At 39.9% G+C, this 27,786-nt stretch overlaps 2 protein-coding genes across 8 annotated transcripts in view; both read left to right on the top strand.

Annotated features, from left to right (window-relative positions):
* RABGAP1L (RAB GTPase activating protein 1 like) overlaps nt 1-27,786 on the top strand; it is a 238,084-nt gene that overhangs the window by 67,074 nt on the left and 143,224 nt on the right. The window lies entirely within an intron of this gene.
* Nucleotides 21,759-25,321, top strand: GPR52 (G protein-coupled receptor 52). Its single transcript, XM_071809962.1, has one exon. The coding sequence runs from the start codon at nt 21,874-21,876 to the stop codon at nt 22,957-22,959; it is 1,086 nt and encodes a 361-aa protein (XP_071666063.1). The 5' UTR covers nt 21,759-21,873; the 3' UTR covers nt 22,960-25,321.

The raw sequence follows: 27,786 nt of genomic DNA on the forward strand, positions 1-27,786 counted from the left end.
GAATAGTTAATATTGGGCACTCCAGGAAAACTTGTCAGCTATATTGTTTTATGAAGTATTATCTGGTATTTATGTCTGTGAATAGAACTTCATGCAGTTTCATTTTGGTGTGTTGGTAATGTAAACTGAGCTATTTTAGAGAGGCATGTATATATTATTCTCTGAATCCTACTAAAAGCTGTGTTATAGGGTTATGTTATGTGTGTCAATAATAATGGGCATGTTAAACGTCACAGTTATTTCAATATCAGCGGTTGTTCACTTGTTTCTCCTATATGAGAAGCAGAACTGATTGCTTTTTTCTGCGTTGTTTATATGCTACCATTCCAATATACCAACAACATGTCAAGTGTGCTGGGATACAAGGAGAAGGTGGCAGCAACATCTGTGACCCAGACCCACTACCTGCCAGTCCTCTAGAACCTTCTGTACCGCTCTGTCCCCTACTGCTCCATCTCCTCGCTTGCTGTGACAGTTCAACTCTACAGCAAGATGCCATAGAGTACTATAGTAATTAATAAAGTGTTAGGCAGTACTTACCAGTAAGGTAAAGGGATGCTGTCCAGTTTTCTTGAATGAGGCTTGGCTTTAAAGGCGTCTTTGACATCTTCAATTTCTTCAGTTATATGAGAGCTAAAGGAATTGTTATAAAGAGAATTTCAGAGGCTTAACTTGGGGGACAAATCATGGAAACTGTCATTTTACTATCACAGCTTAAAAGGTGAACCTGGTAGCTGGAATTATTAGTATTGAACATATGATGCCTACTTTACATCTACCTCTTGGAGGGAACAGAGATAAATACATTAAAAACTGGAGCTTTAAAGCTACTCCAGTGTTGCTGCTGGTTAACTCCTGGTGGAACTGTGCTTGCTGGAGGGTGAGGAGAATTGTCTGGTTGGCCAAAAATGTGTTTCTTGTGATGAACTGCATGAGAGCGCTCTCAACATTCAGATTTACTTTAGACACCATGACAGACGCGTTTGTTGTTCTACGCCGGTTGCACGCAGTTTGTGCAGCAGTAGTGTGTAGGCTTGGCCAACTATTATTCACATCACTCAACAGATCTGCTATGTATGTTCTACTAGATATATATATATATATCCATCTGTATGTAGAGCTCTGAAATCTACTGCAGTATTTTTCTGTCAGAGGAGTGTTTTGTTCAGTGTGTTCTGTAGGAGAGAGTAATTTGGGGCTTATTTTAGTGTTCAGTTCAGCACAGAAAGCAAAATAAAATCTCTGACTTATTTAGAAAAATCAATGCCAAACTTATTTTCTCCAAAAGACATGTCCTCTAGTCCTGTGTGCTGGAGGTCAGCAGCCTGTCAAGAATGATCTAGTGAACTGTGTTTCCTTTCCCCTATCAGAGCATCCACACGCTGATGTATTTCCCACCTCTGAGTCCGGAGTTCAGGAGAGAAGGGAGAAAGAAATACTTGTGCTCTCGCAGGTTCTTTCTTACCGACAGGCACTGTCTTGCTAGATCTTAGTCCCCTGCTGAGTTCCAGCTTGGTGATTACCATGAGCCTTCTCAGAAATTTTGACTGGAGCACAATTGTAGGTCTTGCATACAATTTTAGAGTGTAGGAGTTGTGATTTGGCAGCTGCTTCATTTCTGACATATATGTAAATTTGTACTGTATGACAATCAAAATCTGCCTTAGTTACCCTTCTGGCATGTGTGCCATAGGCTTCTGACCCTGCTGCACGTGGCACAGTACAGAAAGGGGAAGATAAAGATATACCAGCAGAGACAAATACACATATAGATGTAATTTTTTTAAGGAAAACACAAATGCAAATCAGAGTGAGGAAAACCTGCTTGTGTGATGGTAATAAAAGGGTAATACTGGTACTTACATAGAGAGCTTTTGTAAAATCATGTTGGATCCATTTGTTAAGAAGGTAAATAGAAAACCGTGCATAAGGTAGGGTTACTTCACTGACAGAGTGTTTTTTGGCATTATGTCATGTTCAGCTTCACTGTTCCCTCTCAAGAGATTCGGATGAATGTTTCCTATGACAAGATATACAGAGTGTGTCAAAAAGATGGACCCAATTTGAAATCACTGTATCTCTGCAACCACAAACTATCAGCTTTCATCTCAATGTTGTCCATACAGCAGGTGGAGGGCACATAAAGCATTGATAAAACGGTTACTAAAACCTGATAACTCATTAAACTGTTCATAAATTGTAACATATTGCAACATGCTGTATTTTGAGCACCCATAAACTGAGCAGTGGGAAGCCCCAGTTTACTCGGTTTACAGGTGTGGTGACTGGTAATTTCTTCAGCAGCAGTTACACTCACCTGGCCCTGCTCTTCTGCCCTTACTCCACACCATCCCTTCCAGAATAGGTGTCAGGTGCTGTCAGTGTGTAAATTGTTAGAAATTTGCTGTCACTTGATGGCAGTAATAAAGCAACTTACTGTAGAACACTTGTTGCATCTGCCTGGGGACAAATGTTTTATTGATTACATCTTATGCTGCCTATTACTAACCTTTTGCTTTTGTGTTTTAGATGATTATGAAATGTGTTCTCAGTGCTGAATTTGTAGGGTGAAGCTTTCATCCTTTTTGGTGTTACAGACCAGGCACCTGCTTTGTAGTCCTGTTACTGATTCCTCTTGAAATCACCTACGCTCAAGTCCTTTTTCCTAAGTTTAGGAAGTAACACCTGTCAGGGTTGTATGTATTTGTATAAGTAAAATAATGAAAGCGGAAAAAGAATGCAGTCATTCACATTCTGTAGTTGGAAAACTTTTGGATAGACCATTTTAAGGTGGGATTTATGATTGTTAAATGTGTAATTTCTTTATAAAAGACCTTCAGTTTACAGATTTCCATTAAGAAATGAGCTGTATGTATGAAGCTCATGTAACAGCATATATTCACTACTTTAAAATGCTGCTCTGGTTTAGCAAAGCAAAACTTGTTTTAAATATATTTGTATTATTTTTTAAAGTGTGATCAGAAAAAGGAACCTGGTTTCAGATAAAGTAGATGTTGGTGGTATTATGTTACTTAAAAGCAATGAAAGGTTGCATCTGAAGGTAAATGCCCATTTCTGAGATGAATGGTGACTTTGAGTCGAAGGTCTTAAAGAAAGACTGAATGCCTGGCCTTCCAAATGGCTTGTAAGAGAACCAAAAATAAGATTATTTGTTTATTTTCATAATTTCCTTTAGCAATATGAGCATGTGCTCAGAACAGTTAGAATTAATAACTAATTAAAGGGCCAGGCTTCAGAAGAACTGGCCAGAAAATAGCAGTGTCTGCTGACTGTGTGATGGTGTTTTCTGTCTGGGCCAACAACATTTCAAGGCACTCTACAGAAGGGTGAAAATCCTAAGAATTCTTCCAAAGACTGAATAAATATGATTTGGGGATTAAATATTGCCATATTATTGAAATAATTTATCTCAGCAATGCAATAATTTGAAATTGGCACTAATGACACAGAGGTACAATTCTCATGCAGTAGGGGCCAATATGTGAAAGTACATTCCATTGCTGCAGAAGGTGGAGCAAACGTATTGGGTTTTGGGCTGGATGAAATGTAATCAATTTAGAGCTAATAGATGTAGTTTATCTGTTCTGTTTGGACCAGTATTATTGTTTCTGATTCCTACAAGACAAATCCTCTCGCTGGAACAGGCTGCCCAGGGCAGTGGTGGAGTCACCATCCCTGGAGGGGTTGAACAGACACGGAGATGAGGTTCTGAGGGACATGATTTAGTGCCGGGGTGGGTTAGTGGTTGGACTCAATCTTAAAGGTCTTTCCCAATGAAAATGATTATGTGATTCTATGATTATAAAGAAAAAAAAAAAACCCAACAAACCAAACCCCAAGTTATGATTTCAGGTTTCTGGAGACCTCTCAGGTTAAGAAGTTTTCTAGGCCCAGATACAGAATGCAACTTTAGCACCTGTTTGCTAAAAAGAACAGCAAATGATGGCAGATCGAAGCAGTCCGTGTACGCTGATGAAATTACACATCACTCGCACTGATTTTCTCATATCCGTGTAGTCACAGCCCTGCAGTGCCTGTGCTCCAGCTGCCTTGGCCAGGATCAGTTGTGTGCCATGGAGGACAAGAAATGCTGCCTACGAAGTCATCCCTACATCTCTTGGATTTCTCTTAGTTTGTGACCACAGACTGGTTTTCTGACAAGTTTTCAGTACTCTTCAGGAGCTGAACAATTCCCGTGGTGAGGTGTTTTCCCACAGAAGCTTTTGCTGCCTGTGTAAATCTCAGCCAGCATTGCTGCTCTGTGTCTGGTTCGTGTCTGGGTGGGTTGGAGTTCCCAGCCTGCTCTGCTGGTGCATTTCCAACTGGTCATCATATCGATCTTAACACTTCTGGTACCAACCTCTACAGAAATGGAAGAACTATAGTAGGAAAAAAATCTTCAAAATTCTTTAACAGCTATATTTCAGTACTATAAGCATTTTCTGAGAATAGAATTTTTTTCATCATATCAGGACTATGAGACGGCCTGCAAATGGGTGTCTGTATCATTTCTTCTGCCAAAGGTGTAATAGTTGTCTATGGTCCAAAATTAAAAGTTAGGAAAGCTGAAAATAGCAAATACCATTGTTAAAGTTTCATGATCTGCTTAAGTACAGTCCTTTCATGTATTACATTATGTTTTCCTTAGTGCATCTATCAGCAAACTGATCTCAAAGAACAGAATAGCAACTTGCGTGTAAACCTACCGTAGAAAAGTAATTTTTACCCTTTGAAGTTACCAAAGCTGTTCAAAAGAGAAAAAGTATTCACTTCTTTGCTTCATACTTCATATTTAGCTTTGAAATTTGTGTTGCTAGTCTGCTCACATAGTTAGTAAGTGGAAAGTGGAGGTGGTTACAAATGAGCCCCTGTCTCTATGCAAACAGGATTAAATGCAGTTGACTTTGAAAGTGGTGCCTTGATACCATGTTCGTGGTTTTTGGTGGTGATTTGGGCTTTTGAAATTTGGGTGAAACAGTTGGCTTGAAACACTTTAGCTGTGGATTGAGAGAATTACTTACATAGGAAGGCTATTTTAGTTTGCATAGAAAATTAATCAAGCTTGTTATTTGCAGCAATACCAAAGGATATTAAGCTAGCACTAGGAAGAGGAGTATTTTTTGGCCCAATGGTATCGTGCAGGGTTCCACTGCTCAGTGTTCTGAGACTAATTAATCAGGAAGGGTCTCTAATTAAAAAGATGACTGTTCACCAGCTGCCGCAGCAGGTTGCTTAATGGACTGAAACATTAGAGTATTTTTGTAGCAAATATTTGTGTTCAGAATGCTGCATCTGTTTGTCCTCACTGAAAATGGGGGAGTTTGTGCTTCTGCATAGCGAGGAATAACTTGTGTGTTCTCTGCTCGGGGCTGTGGGGAGCAGCCGAATTCAGCAGAGCTCTGTCTCACGTGCTGTGGTCACAAACAACGGGAGAGGATCAAGAGCACCATCCAACGTGTGTTTCTTTGCAGCAATTCTTCAAAAACCTGTCTCTGCAGCGAAGCATTCTTGTGTTTCCAAACAGAGCACTCTTGTGGACTGCAGCCAAATTGGGTCTGACAAGCATCTTTTCTTTTGACACATGGCAAATAGCCTCCTGAAAATGATAAAAAATCCCTCCTTTTGCAAGAAGCCATCCTGAAATCTTTGAAGATGCTGCTTTACCTGGTTAGTGATCACAAATATTAGAAACACAGCGAGCCCGTCTTTTTGCACTGAACAAATTGGCCAGTAATCAAAGTTAAAAAGTTCTGGAAGTGCTGCTCTACTGTAATTTTGTTGTTCTAGTTTTTTCTCGGCATCATTATTAGTTCTCTCCACTAAGAACAGTCTCCATTAACTTGTACAGAGAGTAGATATCAAGAATCATAAAGCTATATGCTTATTAATTATGAAATATCCTATTACCTAAGGATCAATTAGCATTAGAAAAAATAGTGATTTTTTTTTCAGTTGACTAAAATACCTGGTTTATTTCTTTTCAAATGAGATACTTGGATATTAAACAAAGCAGTTCTAGAGGAACTAATCACTTTGAGATGTGCAACTTTTCTGCTTTCATGTTTCTTTTAAACTCAGTATCATAAGTTTCACTTTTCTCTGCCTTTTCTGAAAGGGTAAGGATAGGATGACTTTAACTCTTTAAAACTGAGATGGTTCATTTCATGGCAAGAGGTTCTTGATATTTTTATAACTTAATGTGTTCTGTAGAGAAAAAGCAGATCAGATGCTGGTTGGATGCTTCATTTTCGGTATAACTGTTAGTGCTGACAGTTAAGTCTTCTACCTGTTTGAATCATTTTAGTGGTGCCGCATATTATGGAGTAATAAAGTATTATATGAACTGAAAATACTTATTAGAAATTAGGGGAAGAGTCTTGCCTCCGAAGAGCAGTAGTTGACAGAATTTTAATTCTTTAAATAGCTTCATTTAAATTCAGATAAAAGGTTTAGTTTATTATGAATGTACCAGGGTACCTAGTTTCATAGTAAATGTTAAGATTACTCTTACAGAGTCAGGAATAAAGTGTCCCTAAGGTGAACTTAATTTGCCAAGTTTTGATTCATTTAGAACTCATCTGGAGAAAAGCTTTCAATTTAGTGTGCACAAAAGGGAGAATCTTGCGCTCACTCTGTCTTCAAAGAAATTCTTCAATTTCATGACAGCTCTTTTCAGGAAAAATAGGAGTAGCACCCCTTAGTGATTTTTATTTTTCTGTCATCTTAAATTTAATTTTTATGTATTATATTTAAGGTGGAAAATAATGCCAATAATATTTTTTTCAGGGCCTGCATAAAATTATAAGAAGATCTGCCACATTAAGAATTTTCCTGCCATTTCTTTTCTGTACATATCCACTTACGGTAGCACTAGAATGACACTCCCAATACAGTTCCTGGCTCTGGGGTGCTGTACGACCTACCGGCGCTCAAAGTCACATAAATTGACACCTTTATTCTGAAAGGTAGAGTGCAAATGAGATTTGCATTTGCCCCCTTGGGGATGGCGTTCTGGTCGGTCTGCGTGAATTTATAAACCTTTATCTGCAAAAACAGGGGAACATAGTTGCCCATCATTTCAAATCGACTGATAAAACGTTGGGTAAAATCAGTATTATGGGCCGAATGGTTTGAAATGATGGTTACTGGAAGAACTGATATTAAAATGGATAGTCTCATAGACACCAGATATATGTTTATTGATGCCGATAAGCGTTCTGTTGGGGAGGACTTAGCGGGCAGGTCTCTGTCTCGCTGTCTCTTTACATCAGAGTGCTCAGGAAAAGCTGCTGGTTTTGGGATTATAAATGTTTTGCACCTTGCAGCTTGTTTTAAAAATCTGTGATACTCCTTTGTAGATAAAACATTAAGAGGTATCCTAGTTTAACTTGAATACTGGTTTGTTAATAGGTGTTGGGGTTTCTTGTAGCTGATGATGCTGAAATGATGCGGTGTTCCACAGTACCCAGTAACTCTGAAGTTCTCTGCAGTGCGTGTTGTCTTTACGTAATGCATACCCATTCTGTACGTATGCATCTATCTGTTGCAGTGTATGGCACTGCTTAGATGGAGCAAATAATTATGTACGTGGACCATTGCTGCACTTCCTGAGAACATTATTTATTTTTCTTTAAACAATCAACCTTCTCTGGGTATTGCTCTTTTGTCTAAAACTCACTTCTTCCTGAGCACCCCCTGCTTCCAAAGGTTGCAGAACTGGCACTCGGGAGGCTGCATCTCCCAAGGGCTGGAGCTGGTGAAGGCGAGAGGAAGGGACAGAGCGTTGGAGTTTGTGTCTTCCCATAACAGAGCAGGTGGTATGAGAGGAACGAGCTGGGATTATCCATACAGCATCCACGTTCTGGAAATCAGAGTACTTGGATTTCAAATGTCTTGTTTGTAAGGCTAACTGATTTCTGTCATTGCACATGTGAATAAACAGTAACGTTACTCTGCGAAAGAATTTCTGGGCAGCCTTGGTATGACTTTGAAATGGGACCGTTTGTGTGTCCCTGGGGTGCTGAACCACCACGCTGGCCAAACACAGCGACTCTATCTGAAAATGACTATGTCTCTGGAAAATCTGAATTTCCAGCTGTAATTTGTATTTGGAATGGTTTGTGCCTGAGTTAAAGCTGAGAGCAACCTCCTTGTAGGTTCTGTTGTGTGATTCTGAAAGGTTGTTTTGAACCATCAGGAGCTGCTTCCTCTGCAAGCCCCATCTGGGGTCCTGCGCTTACCCAGAAAAAGATGCAGAAATCAGTCTTTAAAATAGGCAGTATTTCCTGAGATTATTTTATGGAAGTTAATGCTTAAAAAAACCTCAACTACATTTATTTAAGAGAGCAAACCACCTTTTCCTGATTATTAATTGCTGGTTTCAATATGTTCATGTTTGATGCTGTAAGAATGAAACAGAGAGCTCTAAATGCTTACAAAGACTAGGAATCAAAGGATCCCAAAGTATATTTTATATCTATCTTTTTTATTTCTGCAAAGAATCACAGTTGGTGTTTCAAAGTTTCTTAAAATGCCTTTGTTAACAAAAGTACCGGTGGTCAGCATTTTATTAAAGCCTGTTTTTACCGTAGCAGCGTGCGGCTGGCAATGGGCAATTCACAATAATTGAAACAGTCACAAAACCCAGAAAGACTTGAGCTGCATGTGTAGAAAAATGAAAGCATACACGAGTGATGAATGCATCTCTTAAATTCAACCTGGAATTGAATATAGGGGTGAATTCTGACACCTTTTGCTACCTAAATTTATATCTGACTTCTTTATGATAAAACCCAAAATGACAATATTATTTGTATGTTCTTTAGGATATTCTTCTAAGGGGCTGAGCTGGTATTAAGTACATTTTACAGTAATCACTCCAGAAGAGATAAGCGACCTATAGATCTTCTTTACAGCCTGTATCCCTTAAACATTTTTCCCCTTTGTAGTGATGAGTATGCTCATACCAGTTAAGAGTGATTTCTGCTATCAGCAAGCAAATTCACAGCTGCTGAGGTAAAGTAACCAAAAGGAGATCAATTGCCATGTGCCAGTGCATATACTCCATATTCTCTAATAATCTTTTGTGTAGGTTTCTGTGGACATACCCACATATTTTGGCACATATTTTTTTCTTGTTGCGAATTTTCATGTGTTGTTTTTTAAAGTGGTAGCTGAATACTGATGATGTGGAGCTTCATGCTTTTTAATCAAACGCTGCATATGACAGAGCCATCTTCATATGGCTGGTTTGGCTCAGAAGCAATCCAGTTCCAAAATATAAATGTTTTTGGGCTAGGTAATACAATATAAGGCTTGAATCTAAAATGAAATTGTTGTGTACGGGGGGTGCGGTGTCAGGCCCTGCGTACACTCCATCTAGAGATTGCAAGGCTGATACATCTCAGTAATTTGTAGATTTTTCTTTAGAAAACCTCCTTCCCCTGTTTCTGTGCTGCAGCTGAGCTGGATTCGTTGTGTAGGTGGTGGAATTGGGGGGTGGGAGCACAGAGCTGGCACAGGGCAGGGGGGACAGGCCGGCCCTTCGTTAGGTTAATGGAACGTTGCTCTCTCATTGAAGTGTGCTTCTCGTTACCTGTATGGCAAAGGAACTAGAGGTACCTTTTGGAACGATGCCGCCTTTCTTTCATTCATGGTCAATGTAATTTCAGAAAGCGCTTTTGGTGTTTGTTGGCACACCCTCCAGGATTTGCTTTGCCTTTCTAGGAAAATGCTTGCTCTCGAGTTCTTCTTGTATGGAAAACTGAAAACATAGAAACACATGCTAGGGATAAAATGTGCCTGCAGATGTTTGAATCGATTTTATTTGGGGATGTTTTTCTATATACTTATATATATTCAGTGCAGAGTGGCTATACCTGATATCACAAATGTGACCCCAGGTGCTGAAGGCAAGCAATGGATTTACATTAACATTGGTTAAATGGACTGATATCTGGACTGCTGCACACTTACTTTCAACTTTTAAAGACTTATATTTCATGCAACCGTGCATTTGATTAAGTTTAGAATATTATAAAATGAGGAAACTGATTTCATAGAAAGCTCAGAACAGCATCTCTTGTGTCTTTAGTAGCTGTTTGAGTCAGTAACAAACCTTGAAAATATGCAGCCTGGCTCCTTTAACCTAACCATTAGACAGAATACTTCTAAATTGTGATTTAACGACTTGATATTTTTTACGTCTAAGATTTATCCTGAGTCAGGAAAATTTATTTGTAATAACTGTGGTACATGGAGGTTCCTTTGAAGAAGCTGTTGACTTTGTCACAGATTGACTAGTTAACATCTTTTCCTACATTATTTGCTTCTCTAGAAACACCTGTGGCTTCATGTGATGCTTAAGAGGGAATGAGTTCATTGTGTATCCAGCCTCAAGGATAAATACTAAGGCCGAGGAAGCAAAACTGCAAAGATACGCTGAAATTTGTCTGTGTGATCCTTGTTGCACTCCTTTGTGTGTTGTTTTGAGTTTCTGGTGGACGTCTTGAGTTTTGTGCTGCAATAAGGAGTTAACCTGATTGTTTTCCTTTTAGTAAAAGTGAAGGAGGAACCTGCCTTAGATCTGTGTTGTTGGCCATGCTGCTCCCACATGTTGAAAGCGCTCATGGCCTCCTCATATGGGCCCGAAAATAGTCCTGAGGAACACTGGTAGGAACTTTGATTAACTGCAGCAGAGATAAAATACAAGGCACATCGTTTGTTAAAATATTAGCTGACACTGAGATGCGAGCACATGCTACGTACATGGTTCCAGTGCAAATATTGCCAGTATAAGTTACTGTTTCTAGTCATAATTCTCTGAAGTATGTGTTAAATACTTTGCTTAGTATTAATTAAGGGTTATCGAAGTATGGTCTGTGGAACATTTCACAGTGCACACAGTTCTATTAATTTTTTAAACTAAAGTAGCAATTTTGACAATCTGACAAGTGTTGGATGGGAGACAGCAAGTTCTCTACGATTTTTGTGGAAATGCTTGTATAGCTGAGAGCCCTGTAATGATGATCACGCCTGTATCAGAAACTTCAATATGTTATGATCTTGTAATTATACTCATCTTTATCATTCCATACATATAAAGGGGCAGAACTCTGCTTCTTCAGACAGATGAATTTTGGTATTCCCTAACTTTTCAGTACTTAATTTAAAATCCCTAAGTAGCTTTTAGTTATATAGTGTCTTTTGATCATTGTGATGGGTGACATAAATACTGTCCCATTACTGTTTATTTTGATAATGAGCAGATAGATTTTATGGATACAGGTGAGTTTGCCAGGACGTTAATTAAGCGGCATAGGGTGTGTGTTTCATCCTATTGCCAGCGAGAACTTCGAATGACTAATTTTTTGTTCACCTTGATTTCCTCCCTTGTACTCTGTTGAGTTCTCTGCAACCTGTACTAATTGTGGTCTCCAAAGCAGAATCCCAAAAAAACCCCAACCACTACTTGCCTCTGAAGCTCTTTCTCCAAATTGAGTCATAGATGTTACATCTTAAGCCAGCAGAATGTTTGATTATTCTACTTTTGACTGCCTTTAAAATTCTAGTTGCCATAACAACTTTATTTCTTTATTTTTAGCACATCAGTTGCCATAACAATAAAATATAGCTTTTTGAATGTCACCAGTTTTTTCCTCACTTTTTTTTTTTGCTTTGTTTTATAAAGAACCTTCTTGGGGTGGTGGGGGAGAAGGGCATGGAGCAAAGCTCTTCCCCTCTGAGCACTTTGGTTAGAACTTAAGCTGAAAAATATTTGGTTTTTAATCTAGCCTTATTCCATTTCTATGGCAGTTTTTTGACTTGCGAGTATTTTCATAAGTTATACAGAAAAATTAATGCAAGTCACTGTATAAAGCCTCTGTAGAAAATTGCTGTTGGGGTTTCATTTGTATGTGTTGTAGTTCATGTACTAGAAAACCATAACTGTTGGAGTAATTTCCAATATCTTGATTTCATTACATGGAATGGCTATAAATAAGGTATAGGCAACTGCTACTGCTACAAGAAGCATTTTTCTTTATGCAATTGAAAGCTGTCCCTCTTTCTGGTTGTTTTGGTTGTTTTCTTCTCCCTTACTGTAAGATGGCTTTAAAGATTACTCTTGAAGTTTTGCAGCAATTAACTCCATTTTTGTCGTGTCATTCTTGATCTTTCACTAAAAATATGAGGACAGATCACGCTCAGACTGCTCCTGCAGCAGACGTTATGGAGATGCTGGGGAGAAGGGTGTTTGGGAAACACGTGCGTGCCTTTTCCAGCCAAATTCATTCTCTAGTGGCCATAGAAAAACGATGGCACTGCCACCCTACGCACACACAGCAGGAGGACCCAGCGCTTCCCTTAGTTAAGAGGCCAGCATTGAGTTCAGTGTCATGATGTGCTGAGTTTTGGGAAGTTATGTGAGACTTAACTGTAAAATATAGAAATGAAGAGATTGACCTTTACCTTCAAACCATAATTTTGAGTAGAGGGGAAAGGTTTGTGTGTGAATTTAATATTGGTGAAAGAAGTTGGACTTAATCTTTCGTGTTCCCTGATATTGTCCTTTCCAAAAGGACTTGTAGGTTCTCTGAAAAAGGCTGTCTTTATCTTGAACCTATTTTTAGTACTGATAAACTATACGTTTAATTTATTTCTTTTTCTTAGAGGTGGCAAATAATGTCAGGTTTGGTATTTCTTTTTGAATAAAAAAATAATTTCTCAGCTCAAATAACATTTTGCATGTGCCAATTTCTCGCTATAAATATAAACGTCCTCATTATCTAATACAATCAAACTAATTTAAGAGAAAATTTGCTAGCTGCTGAAAGTTGAATGTGTTTAGATGTTATTAATCTTGAAACATAGTTATCAGATACGAGATGATTTTCTAAATTTTAATTAGTTAATTTTTAATTCTGGGGGAAAAAAAGAAATCAGTAACTCTCGCTTTCAGCGGCATTTTCCACACGTTGCTGCTCCCGTGCCTGCGAGTTACCCAGGAATCTACTTCAACTGCTCCTGTGGGCAGAATTTCCCCTCTAGACTGCTCCTGGTAGGAAGCTGTTCCTGCTCTTTTCTCATATATGGTTGTTGATGCAAGTCTGCACTGATATAGACTCCGTGCTGTAAGAGAATATAAGCAATACCTATTCAGCAGTTCCAGCTGGGAGGAAAATTTGGTCTAAACGAAGCTGAGCTTAAAATCCATAAAAAGAAATTGTGCCACACTTCAGTTCATAAATAGATTTCGTGCCATATCCTTTCCATGTTCCTCTTCTCCATTTCTTCACAGAAATGGTAGAATAGTAATACTGGGTAACACTTTGTTTAAAGATAGTTTTCTAAAATTCACGATTTGATTCTTTCCAGCTTTATTGTTCTCAAGAAACAGTGGGATTGGATTTACTAGTCCAAGTTTGGGATCAGTACCACTGGCTTCTCACTAACCCCAAGAGTGAGTCTTTAGTTCCTAACTGCTTTTTGTCTGCACCAACATTTGTAGCTACGACTTCTTCTCCTAAATTATCCTAGTTGTTCAGTGTTTTTCTGAGCCACCTTTTGTCTCCTTGAGGAAGCACTATTTTAAAAAATCTATTAAAGGAAAAGTTCGGGTGGAATGTGCCAATTATGTACGCAAATCAAAATGCAAATTGTCCATGTGACCAGGCATGTGCTTCTAGGGACCCCATCTAGATTAAACTGGATGTTCTGGGAGAATGTGCGGCGACGATTTAACCTCAGGTGCATCCACGGAAAGTGGATTTGAATCTGTTCTTGACACACGGCCGGGAACTGGTCACATAATCTGAGCTGCTGGTTAATAACTTTTAGAAAAGACAATCGGAGTGTAGTGGATAATTCTGGAGGGTTTTAATCTATTTTTGAAAATATAAATCATGTGCATGTTGTAGCTTTCGGGACAGATTAAAAATAAGTTTCCAAAGGTTGCGGTGTGGAGGTTTTTGTCACAGTTTTGCTGTAGTGTGGTGTGAGATGCTGAAGGATGTGGAAGCACACACAGCGTTGATCGTACAGCAGTTGGTGGATGTGTGGTCTTGGCTTTGAGTTCTGCGGGATGCTTTGAGGGGAAAGAGAACTGAAAGCTCTTGGGAGAACGTAAAGAAATCATATTGGGTGCAACTGGTTTTGTTTGTTTGCTTTCAAAAGGCGATGGAGAATGAAAGTCACATTTGCGTGTACTTCAACTTTATTCTTTGGTGCCTCCAAACTGATGATTTTGAAAGACTGACAGAGGTATCTGGTTTTGATGCTTGTGTTCGTATCTTAGTAGCTGCTTTTGCTCAGGCCATAGCACTTGGCTAAGGCCACAATAAATTATTCGTCATTTGAACTAATTAAATAAAAATGTGCTATATTTTAAAAGGCCATTCTGTAGTTTAAGAGAACTCTTTGGCTTGCAGCATATGACAAATCAAAATAGGTGATCACAGTGTTTGGGATATTTTTTTTTAGTAGCCTTAAAATCTGTTATTCTAACTCTGCTGAAATGGAATTACCACTAATACTGACTGAGCTCCTGCTTCTGCCACATCAGTGGGAATCCTTTAGAACACCCGCTGTCTTAGTGCCCAGTTGCGATGTGCTTTTCAAATACCAATATCCATGGAAGGTAAGTCCCAGCTTGACATAGACAAAAGCATTAGGAAAAACACAACTACGTCAAAACATGCTTCTAAAAAGTTTAAATGAGCGCAGTATTAAAATAATCTCTGAAGTATTATTTTAAAATATGAGAATTGATTCCCACAGGAAAAGAAAGGGTAATACTTTCTGCACTGTTCAGGCTATTCTGTACATTTCAGTATTTCTTCATTTACAGTTCTCTTAATTGCTGTCTTTTGTCTTGTGATTTAACAGGTGAAAATGTTAATTGTCTTTGGAAAGCAGTGTAATTAAGAGCTAGTTCCTTTCCGTTCACTGGAATGTCCTTCCATGCACAGAGGCTGGTTTGTGTTAGGACAGGTGCATGGACAGCACATGGGCTTTGGGACAGTACCTGAAACATATAGGGACAATTTTGAAGGGAACACATGTTCTTTGAGCCTGTCCATGAGTTTCCACAACCCACTGACCGAACATCGGGTGCACAGTGAAAGCGGGAGCTAAAGAAAAAGCCGAGCTTTTCTTACCATATGTGGTCAGTTAGAAAATAGCATCCTTATGTAGCTTAAGCGCTGTTAAAGTAAATACTGTGTTTAATTCCTGAAAAATGCTAATTATCACCATTCATTAGACTTCACAGCGTTTCAGTTCTTGATATTTTATTGCAGGTGGTTTAATTCTATTGATTGGAGGCACAGAAGTTAGGTGGTATTTGTCACTCCGAATTGAGCTTATAAAGTGAATTCCATTTGTCGTAGGGGCATCAATATCATCTTGAGGGAAGCTCCTCCTGAAGAAGAATGTTCTTTAATGTAAAATTCAGAAAAGTAACCATCTAATCTGTAAGATCACAGTAGTAATGTTTAAAGGGATTTTGTAGCAATTTATGCCAAAATTTTGCTTAATGTTTATTAAATACAGGAATAATGTTACTAGCTGACCTGAACTCCCCCTCTTACCAAATTATACCAACCCCTTCCTTCTTCCCCACCTTATAGAACCTACTCCGTCGCTGCCATCAGATTCCATTTTGCCTCTAATGCAGAAAAGGCTTGTGTAGGCTTTGGGGATACTTTTTTCCCTGTAGCAGTGGGGTAGGTGCTTCGCAAGAGCATCTGCATTTCAAAAATGTAGCTGTGGAACTCGTATTGCTTGATCTTTCTTGCAGTCACAGGGCTATGTGGGCTGTAGCATTGTAAAATGATTTATGGTGTTTTTTATGATCATGGGGTAGGAGGGAGAAGGGAAGAAAACCAATCTGTGATAGCAAAACTGAGAAATGAGAATATCAGGCGGAGAAATATTTCATGGGTTTAAACTTTCTACAAGATACCGGAGTTTCCTTGAGAACTAACACTTTGGGGTTTTTACCACTGGCCTCAGTGTGTTTGGTCTTGGTGACCATGAAGACAAAGTGCAGCAAGAAAAATTGCATGGCACATTGCGAGTGGTTGAATGTTGGAAGCGCAGCCCACGCAAGCTATTGGCCCCGACTTTGGTGTTGGCCTTGCTTTGAGCTGGGTTTTGATATCCAGATGTGCCTTCAAATGTGAAGTGTTTCAAGAAGCCGTTAATTATTAGATTGAGAAGATTATTTTGAGAAAAAAGAATGCTTTTATGCATCTATGTGTATACCTTTTATATCTGATATTATGTGCCTTTACTCAGGTGAAAATTCTGTGTGTTCTGTGTAAGCTAGAGTTCTTCATGGCAGTTTTTTAAATAGACGGCTGTAGTGGGTGGATTTTGTAAAGAGCCTTTATATTCCAAATAACAAACTGATTTCTGCCCTAAATACAGAACCAATATGACTTCAGAGAGCAACCTCAAACACTAGTCTGATGTAAAAAAAACCCCAACAAACACATACACACACAACACTTTTTAGGTAACTACTGATTTTTCTTCCTTTACTTGATCTTTAAGCTGCGCTCCAAGCTGCAAGCTTTATAGAACAGAATTTTTCTGGAGGCATTAAAAACAAAACCAGGGTGTCCATATGATGTGGTGGACAGGGAAATGCCAGAGGCGGTTGAGATAAAAATAAAGCAAACTGAAGAAACACCTTTGTTCTGTAGGTTAAGGTGAAAGTGGATAAAAGAAAATAATACTTAGAAAAGAAAAAAAGGTTGGGCAGAAGAAAGAAAGGTAAGGAGGTGATATGTATGTCAACATTGTCATTCAGGTCTGCATCGAAGTAAATAACTATTATGTTCTTCATCCCACACTCTCAGCTGCATCTCCCTGCTCTAATCAATGCCTTTTTAAAAAGATTTTACAGGAATGATTGTTGTCCATTTAATCCAGCTGTCCATCCAATATTTTAACAAAGGCAGTCCTGAAAGACTTCAAACTAGACATGAGTGGTGCGACCGAGACGCTGCTTTGTGCGCGGCAGGAATTGCTTCTGGCAGTCCTGTTGCCGTACAAAAAAAAAAAGATACAGAAAACAAATATTGCTATTCCTGTCCAAATAGAAGAAATGAGTAATCGATTGTTTCCTTGTATGGAGCTTCCAAATCTACCTCTGCATAGACTTTTTCTGTCTGAGAAGCTTTATCTCTCGTCCTTACAGGGTCCCACACGTCACTGCTGCTTTCACAGGCTCTTTTCACACACAAAGCTCAAGCTCCTGCATCTCCTCTGTTTTCAGCAGGATCAGATGGTGAGAGCCTTCTGTTTTGAGTGGTAGCTTCTGTTGTTTCTAGCTGATGTAACTCATAAAGAAGGTGTGGAATTGCTCCTTCTATTCAGCTTGAAGAAGAGTACTCAGTCCTTCTGATGGACGTAACCAGCTATGCAATTTATGTGCCATATAAAATACTGCCTTGGTGACAGCCATTAAATTCTTCCAACAGTTCTGTCTTTCTCACTTCATTTTCTTTATATGCAAGTGTAAAAAAAAAATCCTGAAGCACATTTAAAAACTGTGCCAGAATCCCTACGATGTCTCTAACCTGCAGATAGAAAACGTTTTCCTTATAGCTTTTTATTGTGCGGCCTCCCATAGAACATTCCAGTATTGCCACATCTTGTAAAATTCTGTCTGCAACGGCATAGTTTTGTCAGGACTAACTGATTTCTGCTTTAATTTACACTTGCCTCCATATATACGTAAAACGCAGTACAAGTCAGTGCAGTCAGTGTGTTGAAGTTTGCGCTGCTGCTCCTTAGCAAATGCCACCGGGAGAAGCTGAGGTGATGAAGCCACTGGCAGCTTGCAGCATGACTTGATTTGTTTTCTCTTTGTAGTGAAGGAAGCCTGCTTGTATTTCCACAAAGAAATCACTGGGTTTTTTTTAAATCACTTTTGCCATTTAATTATAATTCATGACAGGGAAGCATTTTACCTGCATTGAAAACCAACCAGCAGACATTGCCATCGATTTTTATATTCCCTGTTACCTGCTTAGCAGTATGTGGATTTCTTGTGCGAGACCTGACATATTTGGCTGACGTGGGTGCTTGTTGCCAGGGTTGAGAATGCTGAGCACAGGGTTTTGCGCAGTTTTGCAGGTCTGACCTGTCCACAAGGTGACTCAGTGGTCGCCACAAGGTTTGAAAGCTTTAGGAGTCACCAGTATTCAAATCTGCCTGAAGTAGGATGACTGAGCATGTAGTTTCTGTGGTCCACTTAATTTTAGGCTTTACCTTTGTTTATCTAACGTTCTCCGGTGTCTTTGAGGTTCCTAGTATCCATGTTAAGGTGTTTTGTCCCTTTGTTTCTGTGGAGCCCCCCAGGAGCTGCCATTCCTGTGCACACCGGTGCCGTTCTCCTCCTCCTCCCCGCGGGAGGAGTGGGAAGAGGAGGAATAAAAATTGCTTCCTATTGTTCCGCCCATGGTATGGATAGCTATGGCTTAAAGCTGTACTCGGGGACTAAATTTAGTCATTAAATCTGTTGTTGCAGCCATTTACAGTTCGGAGGTGTTGGGAGTGATTTGAATTTCTTTCTTGAATCCTTCGATGGAGGAATTTGGCATTATCACACGCCGTTATTGCGAGCCGTTCTCACACTGCTGCATTTTATGCTGCCTCACATTTCTACAGCCTTGTCACTCAGGCTTGGATCTTTGCTCCAGGCTATACTCGAAATACAAGATGTTAACCCAGGAGCAGCTTATTAAAATTTTGCCTGTGGTTTGCCTTGGAACTAGAAGAATTTAAATCACTCTAGTTTCTACTGACTTAGTTTGTTAAAGCCTCCAATATCATTCTTGACACATGTATTTTGCTGATCTAGCCCAGAATACTGTTTGGTACCTAAATTTGCTGTTTCTGTGTCTAAGGACGTGTGGAATGTCTGTGCAAGATAACTTTGATGATTGTACTTCTGCTACTGGTTTTATTTTTAGGAAGCATGAAGTAAACAAAAGTTCTGAGTCCTTAACTGGGGAATAACAGCATCTATTTGCATGAATGGAGAGATCAGTTAATTGGGTTAAAAAGTCTGTGCTTTGAAAAATAATGTGTTACTCACAAGTATCTGTACTAAAACTGATGTTTGCTATTGCGTGGAGCAATTAAACATTGGTACACTATTGAAACCAGTTGCAGATGAGTTCTAAAATAAATCTGCTTTAAGTATGAAAATAATTAATTTTTAGGGGACCGTAATTTTGTCTTTAAAGCAGGACAAAATTTGTGTCAAACCGCGGCAAATCGACATTCTCTGCAAATGTTTAGCTTCGCATAATAAGAGATGCACAGGAAATTAGCCATCTGAGAATAACTCTTAATGAACATTTTTAGTGAGGTGGTGATGGCGGTTTCTAAAATAACCTACACAACTATAGGGAGCTGGGTGGACCGGATTGAAATGTGATTTATTTGGGGGGGTGGGGGTGTATATCCTTTGGACTTCAAACATTCTTCAAATCTTTGGCATCCGGTGGGGTTTGGAGCTCGGCTGTTGGAACGAGCGGGTCCCGACACTTGGAACCTTGACCCCCACGGCAGCTTTCCCGCTCCCACAGCCGTTCCGTTCGGTTCCGTTCGGGTCCGCTCGGCCCCGCTCGGCTCCGTTCCCCCGCCGCGCTGCGGGGGGCGCCGCCGGCCCGGCCGCCGTTACCAAGTGACAGCAGCGCGGCCATTGGCGGGGCCGGGGGGGCCGGTCACCTTTGCAGCGCCCGGCTCGGCTGCATCGGCTGGGGAGAGGAGGAGGCGGAGAGGGAGAGGGAGGAGGAGCGGACTCAGGTGCAAGCAGTAATTTCAAGGGGGAAGGAGAGAAACAGCGACAGAAGCTCCAGCCGCGCCACAGTAAGTAGGACTCCCCTGTCAAGCAGTTCGTCGCAGCGGCTGATAAGGATGCGTGTAGGTGAGAGAGATTGCTGCCTTGCTTTAACCAAGAATTAGAGAAAGTAGTGATTTGATACGTGTTTTGTTGCTTTATAGACAAAGGGAAGGAATAGCCGGAAATATTCTGGGATGTTATAAAATCGAAAGGACTTTCTGTACAGCGTGGCGATGCACGGCAGGAAATTAACTCCAAAAAGAATGCTTGCTCTCAAACTGCTGCAACAGAATTGGAAATTTTTCTTTTCTAGTACCTGAAATTCCTCCTGAAGACACAGCAAGGACTATCAAAAACATCAGAAAGATTCTGGTACTTTTAAAGAGACTTAAAGCAAATGCCAGCGTAATATCTGAATGACCTTGGAGATCTTTTTCTGTGGATTCATTAATTTTCACTGCCAGTCTTCTAGTCTCAGGAACTCTAGGATGAAAGATGGTTTTAACAGTTTAGGGGCCTTTTAAAAAGCAAGATTGTGTACAATTAATTACCTGCCTAATGATTCCTGAACTAATCAAGCATTTACTTAAAACTGAACACAGAAGATGTTTTCTTTTAACGTTTCCTTTCTCCCTAACTGTGAATAAAATGAACAAGGTAATGTCCTGCAATTCAAAGAACATTTTTTAAAGCAACTGTTTATTATGCTGGTCGTCTAATAAATATAGAGCCCCTAAAACTACGTAGAAGATGAAGCTGAATACCAGAATAATGGAGTAGTAAACAATGGCAGCTTTTCTAGTCAAATCAGCATTTCATTAGCTTCCCAGCAGAATGCAGATGGAAGTTTCTGTTCTCGTTGTATGAGGGTTTGTGGAATGATTCAGGTGTTGCTACCGAGGTGAGCAATGTCATGGATAGAGCTGTGGACTCCTGTGTACTGACCCACTGGAGCAGATATGACAGAGTTTCCAAAGATGCTGATTTGAAATTACCACTGCTGAAGTTAAATTCAAGAGGATTTATTTTGTCGGTGGGGACCTTGAATTATGCTTTTGGCATTAATAATTGTAATGGACTGTAAGTGTTGGAAGGAATTGTGAATATTGACATAAGTCTCCAAATTAGCTCCTTAAATTATTTTCATTTTCAAAGGAATAGACGTAATCTTCCTCATTGTATGCGAGATGTATGTTTGCTTTCTTGGGAGTCAGAGGACAGACCTGCCTTGTCCCCCACCCGTCTCCCTCCAAATAAAATTCATTATTCATACCCAAACAGTGGTGAGTCTATTGGAATTAACCTTGACAAAGATGTTTTCCTTACCTTTCCAATGAATAGCATGGATAATACAGAATACCGACTCCTGAATGGAGCCAGAAAAGACAGCATTAGATGATGAACTTTTTCCTTTACTCTCCAGTCAGTCTGTGATTTGAATTGGGACATTAAAAAGATAATCTCCAGTAACTGCTGGTCAAGGAAACCTGAGCTGTACTGGGGTTCCTCCTTCTCTTCCCCCCCCTCCTCACCCCATTATATTCCAAAGCAAATGACTTTCTCAGGAAAATAAGCAGAGATTCCCCCACCTTCCTTCCCTGGGAAATGAATGTGTCTCCTTCTTTGGTCAGTTTTTATTTCCATATTTCACAGTACCTGTTTGTTTTAGAAGTGCCTTGTGTTTGCTAAAGATTGGTCAAGAGCACTGGAGGAGCTGATCAGTGGCCTTTCTCTTTCTGGCTTTTTTTTTTTTCTTCTCTTTTGTTTGTTTGTTTGTTTCTTTCTTTCTTTCCTTAAAGCTAAGGTGTGCCAGAGGTGATGCCCTGATGCTGAGGAGGCATCAACAGCTATGGGACTGTAACCCTCCCAAATGTAAGCACTGGCAGTGTCTACCAAGAGAGACCGTGAGACGCTGAAGCAGAGCGTAGCTGCTGTTCAGCAGGTCGTCTGCTCACTACGGCTCAGATTGCAGTGGTCCCCAGTCTCAAAACATGAACCAGTCCCGATGGATTGAATGGAGGACTCTGAATATGAGCAGTAGTGTTCTGAACGTGTCTGAACATCTCTCCTGCCCTCTTGGATTTGGTCACTACAATGCAGTTGACATCTGTATCCTTGAGACAGTTGTTATTGTCTTGCTAACATTCTTAATTATTGCGGGTAACCTAACTGTGATATTTGTTTTTCACTGTGCTCCACTTCTGCATCATTACACCACCAGCTATTTTATTCAGACCATGGCCTATGCCGATCTCTTTGTTGGAGTTAGCTGCCTGGTACCTACTTTGTCACTGCTCCACTACTCGACAGGTGTCCACGAGTCCTTGATGTGCCAAGTTTTTGGATATATCATCTCAGTGCTAAAAAGCGTATCTATGGCATGCCTGGCTTGCATCAGCGTGGATCGCTATCTCGCTATAACAAAGCCTCTCTCCTATAACCAGCTGGTCACACCTTGTCGCTTGAGACTCTGCATCATTTTGATCTGGATATACTCTTGTCTGATCTTCTTGCCTTCCTTTTTTGGTTGGGGAAAACCTGGTTACCATGGAGATATTTTTGAATGGTGTGCTACCTCCTGGCTAACTAATGCCTATTTCACTGGCTTTATCGTGTGCTTACTATACGCTCCTGCTGCCTTTGTCATATGTTTCACCTATTTCCACATCTTTAAAATTTGCCGGCAGCACACCAAAGAGATAAACGATCGGAGAGCTCGATTTCCTAGCCACAAAGTGGATGCTGCTGGGGAGACTGGGCACAGCCCCGATCGCCGCTATGCCATGGTCTTGTTTCGGATAACCAGTGTGTTCTACGTGCTGTGGCTCCCCTATATCATATACTTTCTGCTGGAGAGCTCTAGGGTGTTGGAAAACCCAGCGCTTTCCTTCTTAACGACGTGGCTTGCTATAAGCAATAGTTTCTGCAACTGTGTGATCTATAGCCTCTCCAACAGCGTTTTCAGGCTGGGACTGCGGAGACTGTCAGAGACAATATGTTCATCTTGTATGTGTTTAAAAGACAGGGACGTACGGGACCCTAAGCCGAGAAAACGGGCTAATTCCTGCTCCATTTAAAGAAAACTGGCGCATGCGATCAAACGCGGAGTTTTGATAGTATTTGCTGTACCTGGAAACTTGCCAGGAGAGAAATGTTTACTTGAATAGTTTGCTGTGATGTTAGGGCGAGTTTCAAAGTGATTGCGGAGAAGGCGAAGGCTGCTGTAAGAGGGGTCGCTGAGCTTGGGTAAAGCTCTTGTGCAGTTGTGAGCAGAGCAATTCGACAGAGACAACCGAGAAAGTCAGAACTAAAAATCTTCCAAAGGGCATGAAATAACTACCACATCAGAGGAGGTTCCTCATAAAATAAGTTAGTTACTACCTTCTATTTTCTCCCTTGTAGAAAAACTGTCTTACTATCTTTGTGTCAGAATATACTGTAGCCTTCTGAATTTAAATATATTTAAGAGGAAACAATCAGCAAGTGGCTATCCATAAATTATATACTTGAGGACTGTAGTAAATATTGCAGCTAAATAATCAGCTCTATCTCTGCTCACATCTTGTACAATTTTCAGTTGTACGAGCAATCCGCAACGCAGAAAACCTACACTGGGCATGACGCTTTTGGATAAAATGGCACATTTTGGTACAAATTCCACAGAAGCTCTCCCTCTCGTTTCCCCTTTTTCTTTTGCATCCTGTGCATCCCTAGATCCCATCGCGTCCGCGTGGGTTAGTTTGAGGGCACCGAGGAGATAACCGAGTTTCAAACCATTTATCCTGCAGAAACCAATAGCCCCTCCTGGCTGGCTGAGTAACTGCAGCTGCCGTGGACAAGGACTTCTTCAATCTCTCCTTCTCTTGATGCTGTTCAATCAGCACACGGTATCGATGTAGTGTCCTTTAGGGTGTACTAAAGCTTCTCCTTTATCGGCTACACAGATAATCCTAATGCAAATATGATAATCGCACAGAACAGTGCGCATCACTGCTTAGAAAATTAAAACTAACCCGTATCTTTGGGAAATCTAAATAGCTTACTGTTGTAGCTGTCAATCCGTTGTGTGAACCTAGCTTGCACATGCTGTATTTTTTTTAGAGAAAATGTAACTTGTGGTCTGTGCCTAATGTTTTCCTAGCACATGGAATAGGTCAATGCTACAGGATTGAAAAATTACACTTGCTTTAAGAGAAATACTTCTGTGCAGTTGTTGAATAGCTGTTTGTTAGACAAGTGTTCTTGGAGGAGGTGAGCAAGACAGTTTAGTATTAAATACGGGCAAAAAGCTTCAGTATTTCCTTTTGTACTGAACTGATTTTCAGGTCCACTGATGAAATCTTTTTTATTTTGCAAGGGCGCACATTAGGTTTGTGTAATAAATTTCCAGGGGTTCAGATGCATGCTAGTCAATAACATATTTAAATTATTATTTTGAACCAAATGTAATTTTCTTAGATGGTTATTGGCTTTTTACAAAGGCCCAATTATTGATTATTGGTGCCTTTTAACACTGCACTATTATTCCTTCTTTCACCAAAACACATATGTAAAGATTGTGCCTATTACTTTTTGTAATGGAAGCTAACCACGCTTGCACACTTGTGGTTTGACTCTAGGGCTCCCTTAATGATGTATTCTTTGTTTTGTTGAGGTGGTTCTGAACCCCTGTACATTTTTTAAACCTGTAAGAAAGTTGAAACAATGGAATAAAGTAGTATTATGTATATCAAAACCAGCCTTGGCTTTAGTTCCCTGATGTCACGCTCCATTTGCTGTGAAAGTTCTTTTGGGTTGGGACTCAGGAGTGAACAATTCAAACTCCAAAACTCAAAGCTGCTTCCTTGCTACCTTAAACATTTATATACCAGTTTCTGGCATTGTACACTCTTAAAAGCAGATTGAAATATGACTTAAAACATTCATCTAGCTGAGCTGAGCAGTTGCTAATGATGAGCCTTGACAGATACTGTGGAAAAATGAGTTGTGTTTTTGCATGTATCTTGTGATGCTCCATGTCTACAGGAATGTATCGGCTGCCTTCTTTTGAGAAGCTGCCGATTATTTGGGGGGGCTTTCTTTGGCTCACTGCTACTCTCTGAGGTTTTGTAACCCCGTCTCTTCTTACAAACACGACTTGGATTCAGTTCGCTTTGTCACCACTTTGCCATTGTTTCCTGCTTAGTAGGTCCTCAGCGTGCAAGACTTAGACAAGGAACAACGAAATGATCTCATTTCTCACAACTCAAGGGGCTGGTTTCACACCAATAAAGTAGTTTTGTATCTGTGCTCCAGATCTGACCACTCGCCGCTCCTGGTAACTGTTCTTGGTAACAAGTTTCTGTTGGACCTCCTGAAATTCAAGAACAGATCTAGGAAATGTTTGAAGTTGAGCTAACCTTTTTATGAAACCCGGCCTGAAGGCAGTAGATTCATTGTTAGCGTGATACTATAACTGCAAATACGTAGAATTAACAGAAGCAAACTCCTTTGGATCAGCAGTGCCTTAGTCGAACCGTGCTTGTAGAACCTCAACAAAGAGTTGGCGCCCATCAACTCAAAGCTTTATTGCCTGCAAACAGTGGGTCAGAAAAGGGAGTTTCACTTTGGAGGCTGCGGCACAAGGTTTACTCGGCAGCCCTAAAGGCGGAATTAGCAATGCTTTTCATTCTACCATCTCCTGGAGTTGGCAGGTGGGACTGAATATTTTCTTGTCCTCAGGCCGCCCTTGGAGGGAGAGACTAGAGTAGAAATCCAATACCCTGCAAACAAACCGTAGGTTCCTAAGTTCTTTGTCCTTTTTGGGGGGTTTTATTCTTAAATGGTCGCTTAACATTATTGGTGCAAAGCTAATTTGCTTATCTGGATCCTGAGTTTCAGCTGCTGTAAAGTCCCACTTGAACCTGTTCTCTCTAAATCCCAGTCGCCTGGAACCTGTCAAATTCAACACCCTCAGCAGAGTTAAATAGTGCGTTTCTTCTCGCTGTTTGCAAGGTGACCGTATTTGTCCTGGTGGTCGGTCACAGGAATTGTTAAATTTAGTACGTGTGTTTTATTTTTTGAAAGCATTTTCTAAATTCATGGTTTAAAATTTTATTTGAGGGAGGTTTGTTATTGTTTTACTAATGTTGTCTGAGGATTCCAGCTGGTACTGAATTCTCTTCCAAAATTATAAGGCTGGATGTTTCAATGGATTAAAAAAAGCCACCCAATCTGTCACTTTTGATTTTTCACTCTGTCATGATATGAAGTCTCGTGTTCTTGTATAAAAATCTTGATTAAAGAATGAGGCTTTTACAGCTGGTATCTGGAGCACGTATCCCACTTTCACGTGCCTAAAGATCTTTATGATTAGTGAAATACTTAGTTAATAGGTGACCTGCCAGTGAGCAAAGAAATCCATATCAAAAAATTGTTGTTGATACTATACGTAATAATAAAAGTCTCTCCATATACAGATACATTGAGGGAGTCACTAAGCTTTAGGTTCCTCAAAAAGAAGAAGAAAGTAGCCATGAGTTGAATACTTATGTTAAATATGAAATAAAAAGGGTAAAGTGAAGAGATATACCTAATAGGTAAGCAAAACAAATACATATATATATGTATGTATATATATATATATGTATCTGAAATTTATGCAGGTAGATGATGCTGTGCTGCTCCATTTCTCCGCAGTGCTCACGCCCATAGTGTAAGGGAGGCTTTGTCCAGGTCGATTGCGTTGCTGGTTTGGAACCTCATGTCTTCAGCCTATGGAAAAGTAAAAACCAAATGGGGTGATGGCAGCAAAAGTGCTGCCACAAGAGTAGTTTTTTCCACACCAAATTCTGTGTGCTTCTTTATTTACTGGAATGGCCAAGTGAATTCCTTCTTAACTTTCTATTCTTTAAAGGGAAAGAAAACTCTAGTAATGAAAAGCACAGTGCTGTCTTTTAAAAGTTAACTTACTATCTTACAGTAACAATATTTATTCCCCATTTCTGCTTAAGAATCCATTTTGTAATTGTTTGGAGTGTTTTGCTTTATTGAGCCATCTTTCTTAGAGACAGGTTATAAAGACCTTTTAAAAACAGCATTTACATTGGTTTTACGATTATTTTTAATAATCCACGTCTTTCCATTCTGTTGTCACTGGCATCAAAAAGAGAAGTTGAAGCCTTTGACTTCATCCCTCCCGTTATCTGTGTCCCTTTAGGCAACTTTACAGATGGAGTGGTGTGTCATTCTAGTAAAGACCTGAATTAGTGTGGTTTTTTTTTTTTAATTAATATATTTTGTGTCATTTGAATGGCAAAACCAAACATGACTTTGTTAACAAGATGCCAATGAATTTTTAGGTCTTTCCAGAAAGGGAAGCATCACTGGGGTGGTGTTTTCCTGCTAATTGCAGCGTTGCCCGGAACATTGCTTGGAGATAGTATTTTCCAAAGATTACGTGATTTTTGTTAAGTCAGACATGAAGTTCAAGTAAAATCTGTGGGGTTTTTTCCTATTTAACATAGACATGTTGAATTTTTTTAATATATACTACATTTATACATAGACGTCTGCAGTCATTAAACACTTTTAATTGTTAACAAAAGGTTATGTCATTATTGTAGATTAGTGGGGTGAAAGCAATGTAGAAGGATAGTTAACGGTAGCTTCCTACTCACCAATTTTTCTAGTCAATCTTAAATAAAATGACTCCTTCCTCCATCAGATATTAGGAATGTTCTTCTAGCACATAAGATCTGAGCTGTATTGCTGAAGGAACAGTATGTGAATGGAGAAGCAGCTGTTAATGGCTCCGTGCCCCAGCACAGCCTGGAGGAAACGCTCACAAAACCTCGCTTGTACAGCCCTCATTTCTTTGGACTTTTCCTTTGCCCAACGCTATGGAAGGCAGGGTGGCTATAAGG

This window comes from Patagioenas fasciata, chromosome 6 (genome assembly GCF_037038585.1).
Source record: "Patagioenas fasciata isolate bPatFas1 chromosome 6, bPatFas1.hap1, whole genome shotgun sequence".
NCBI lineage: Eukaryota > Metazoa > Chordata > Aves > Columbiformes > Columbidae > Patagioenas > Patagioenas fasciata.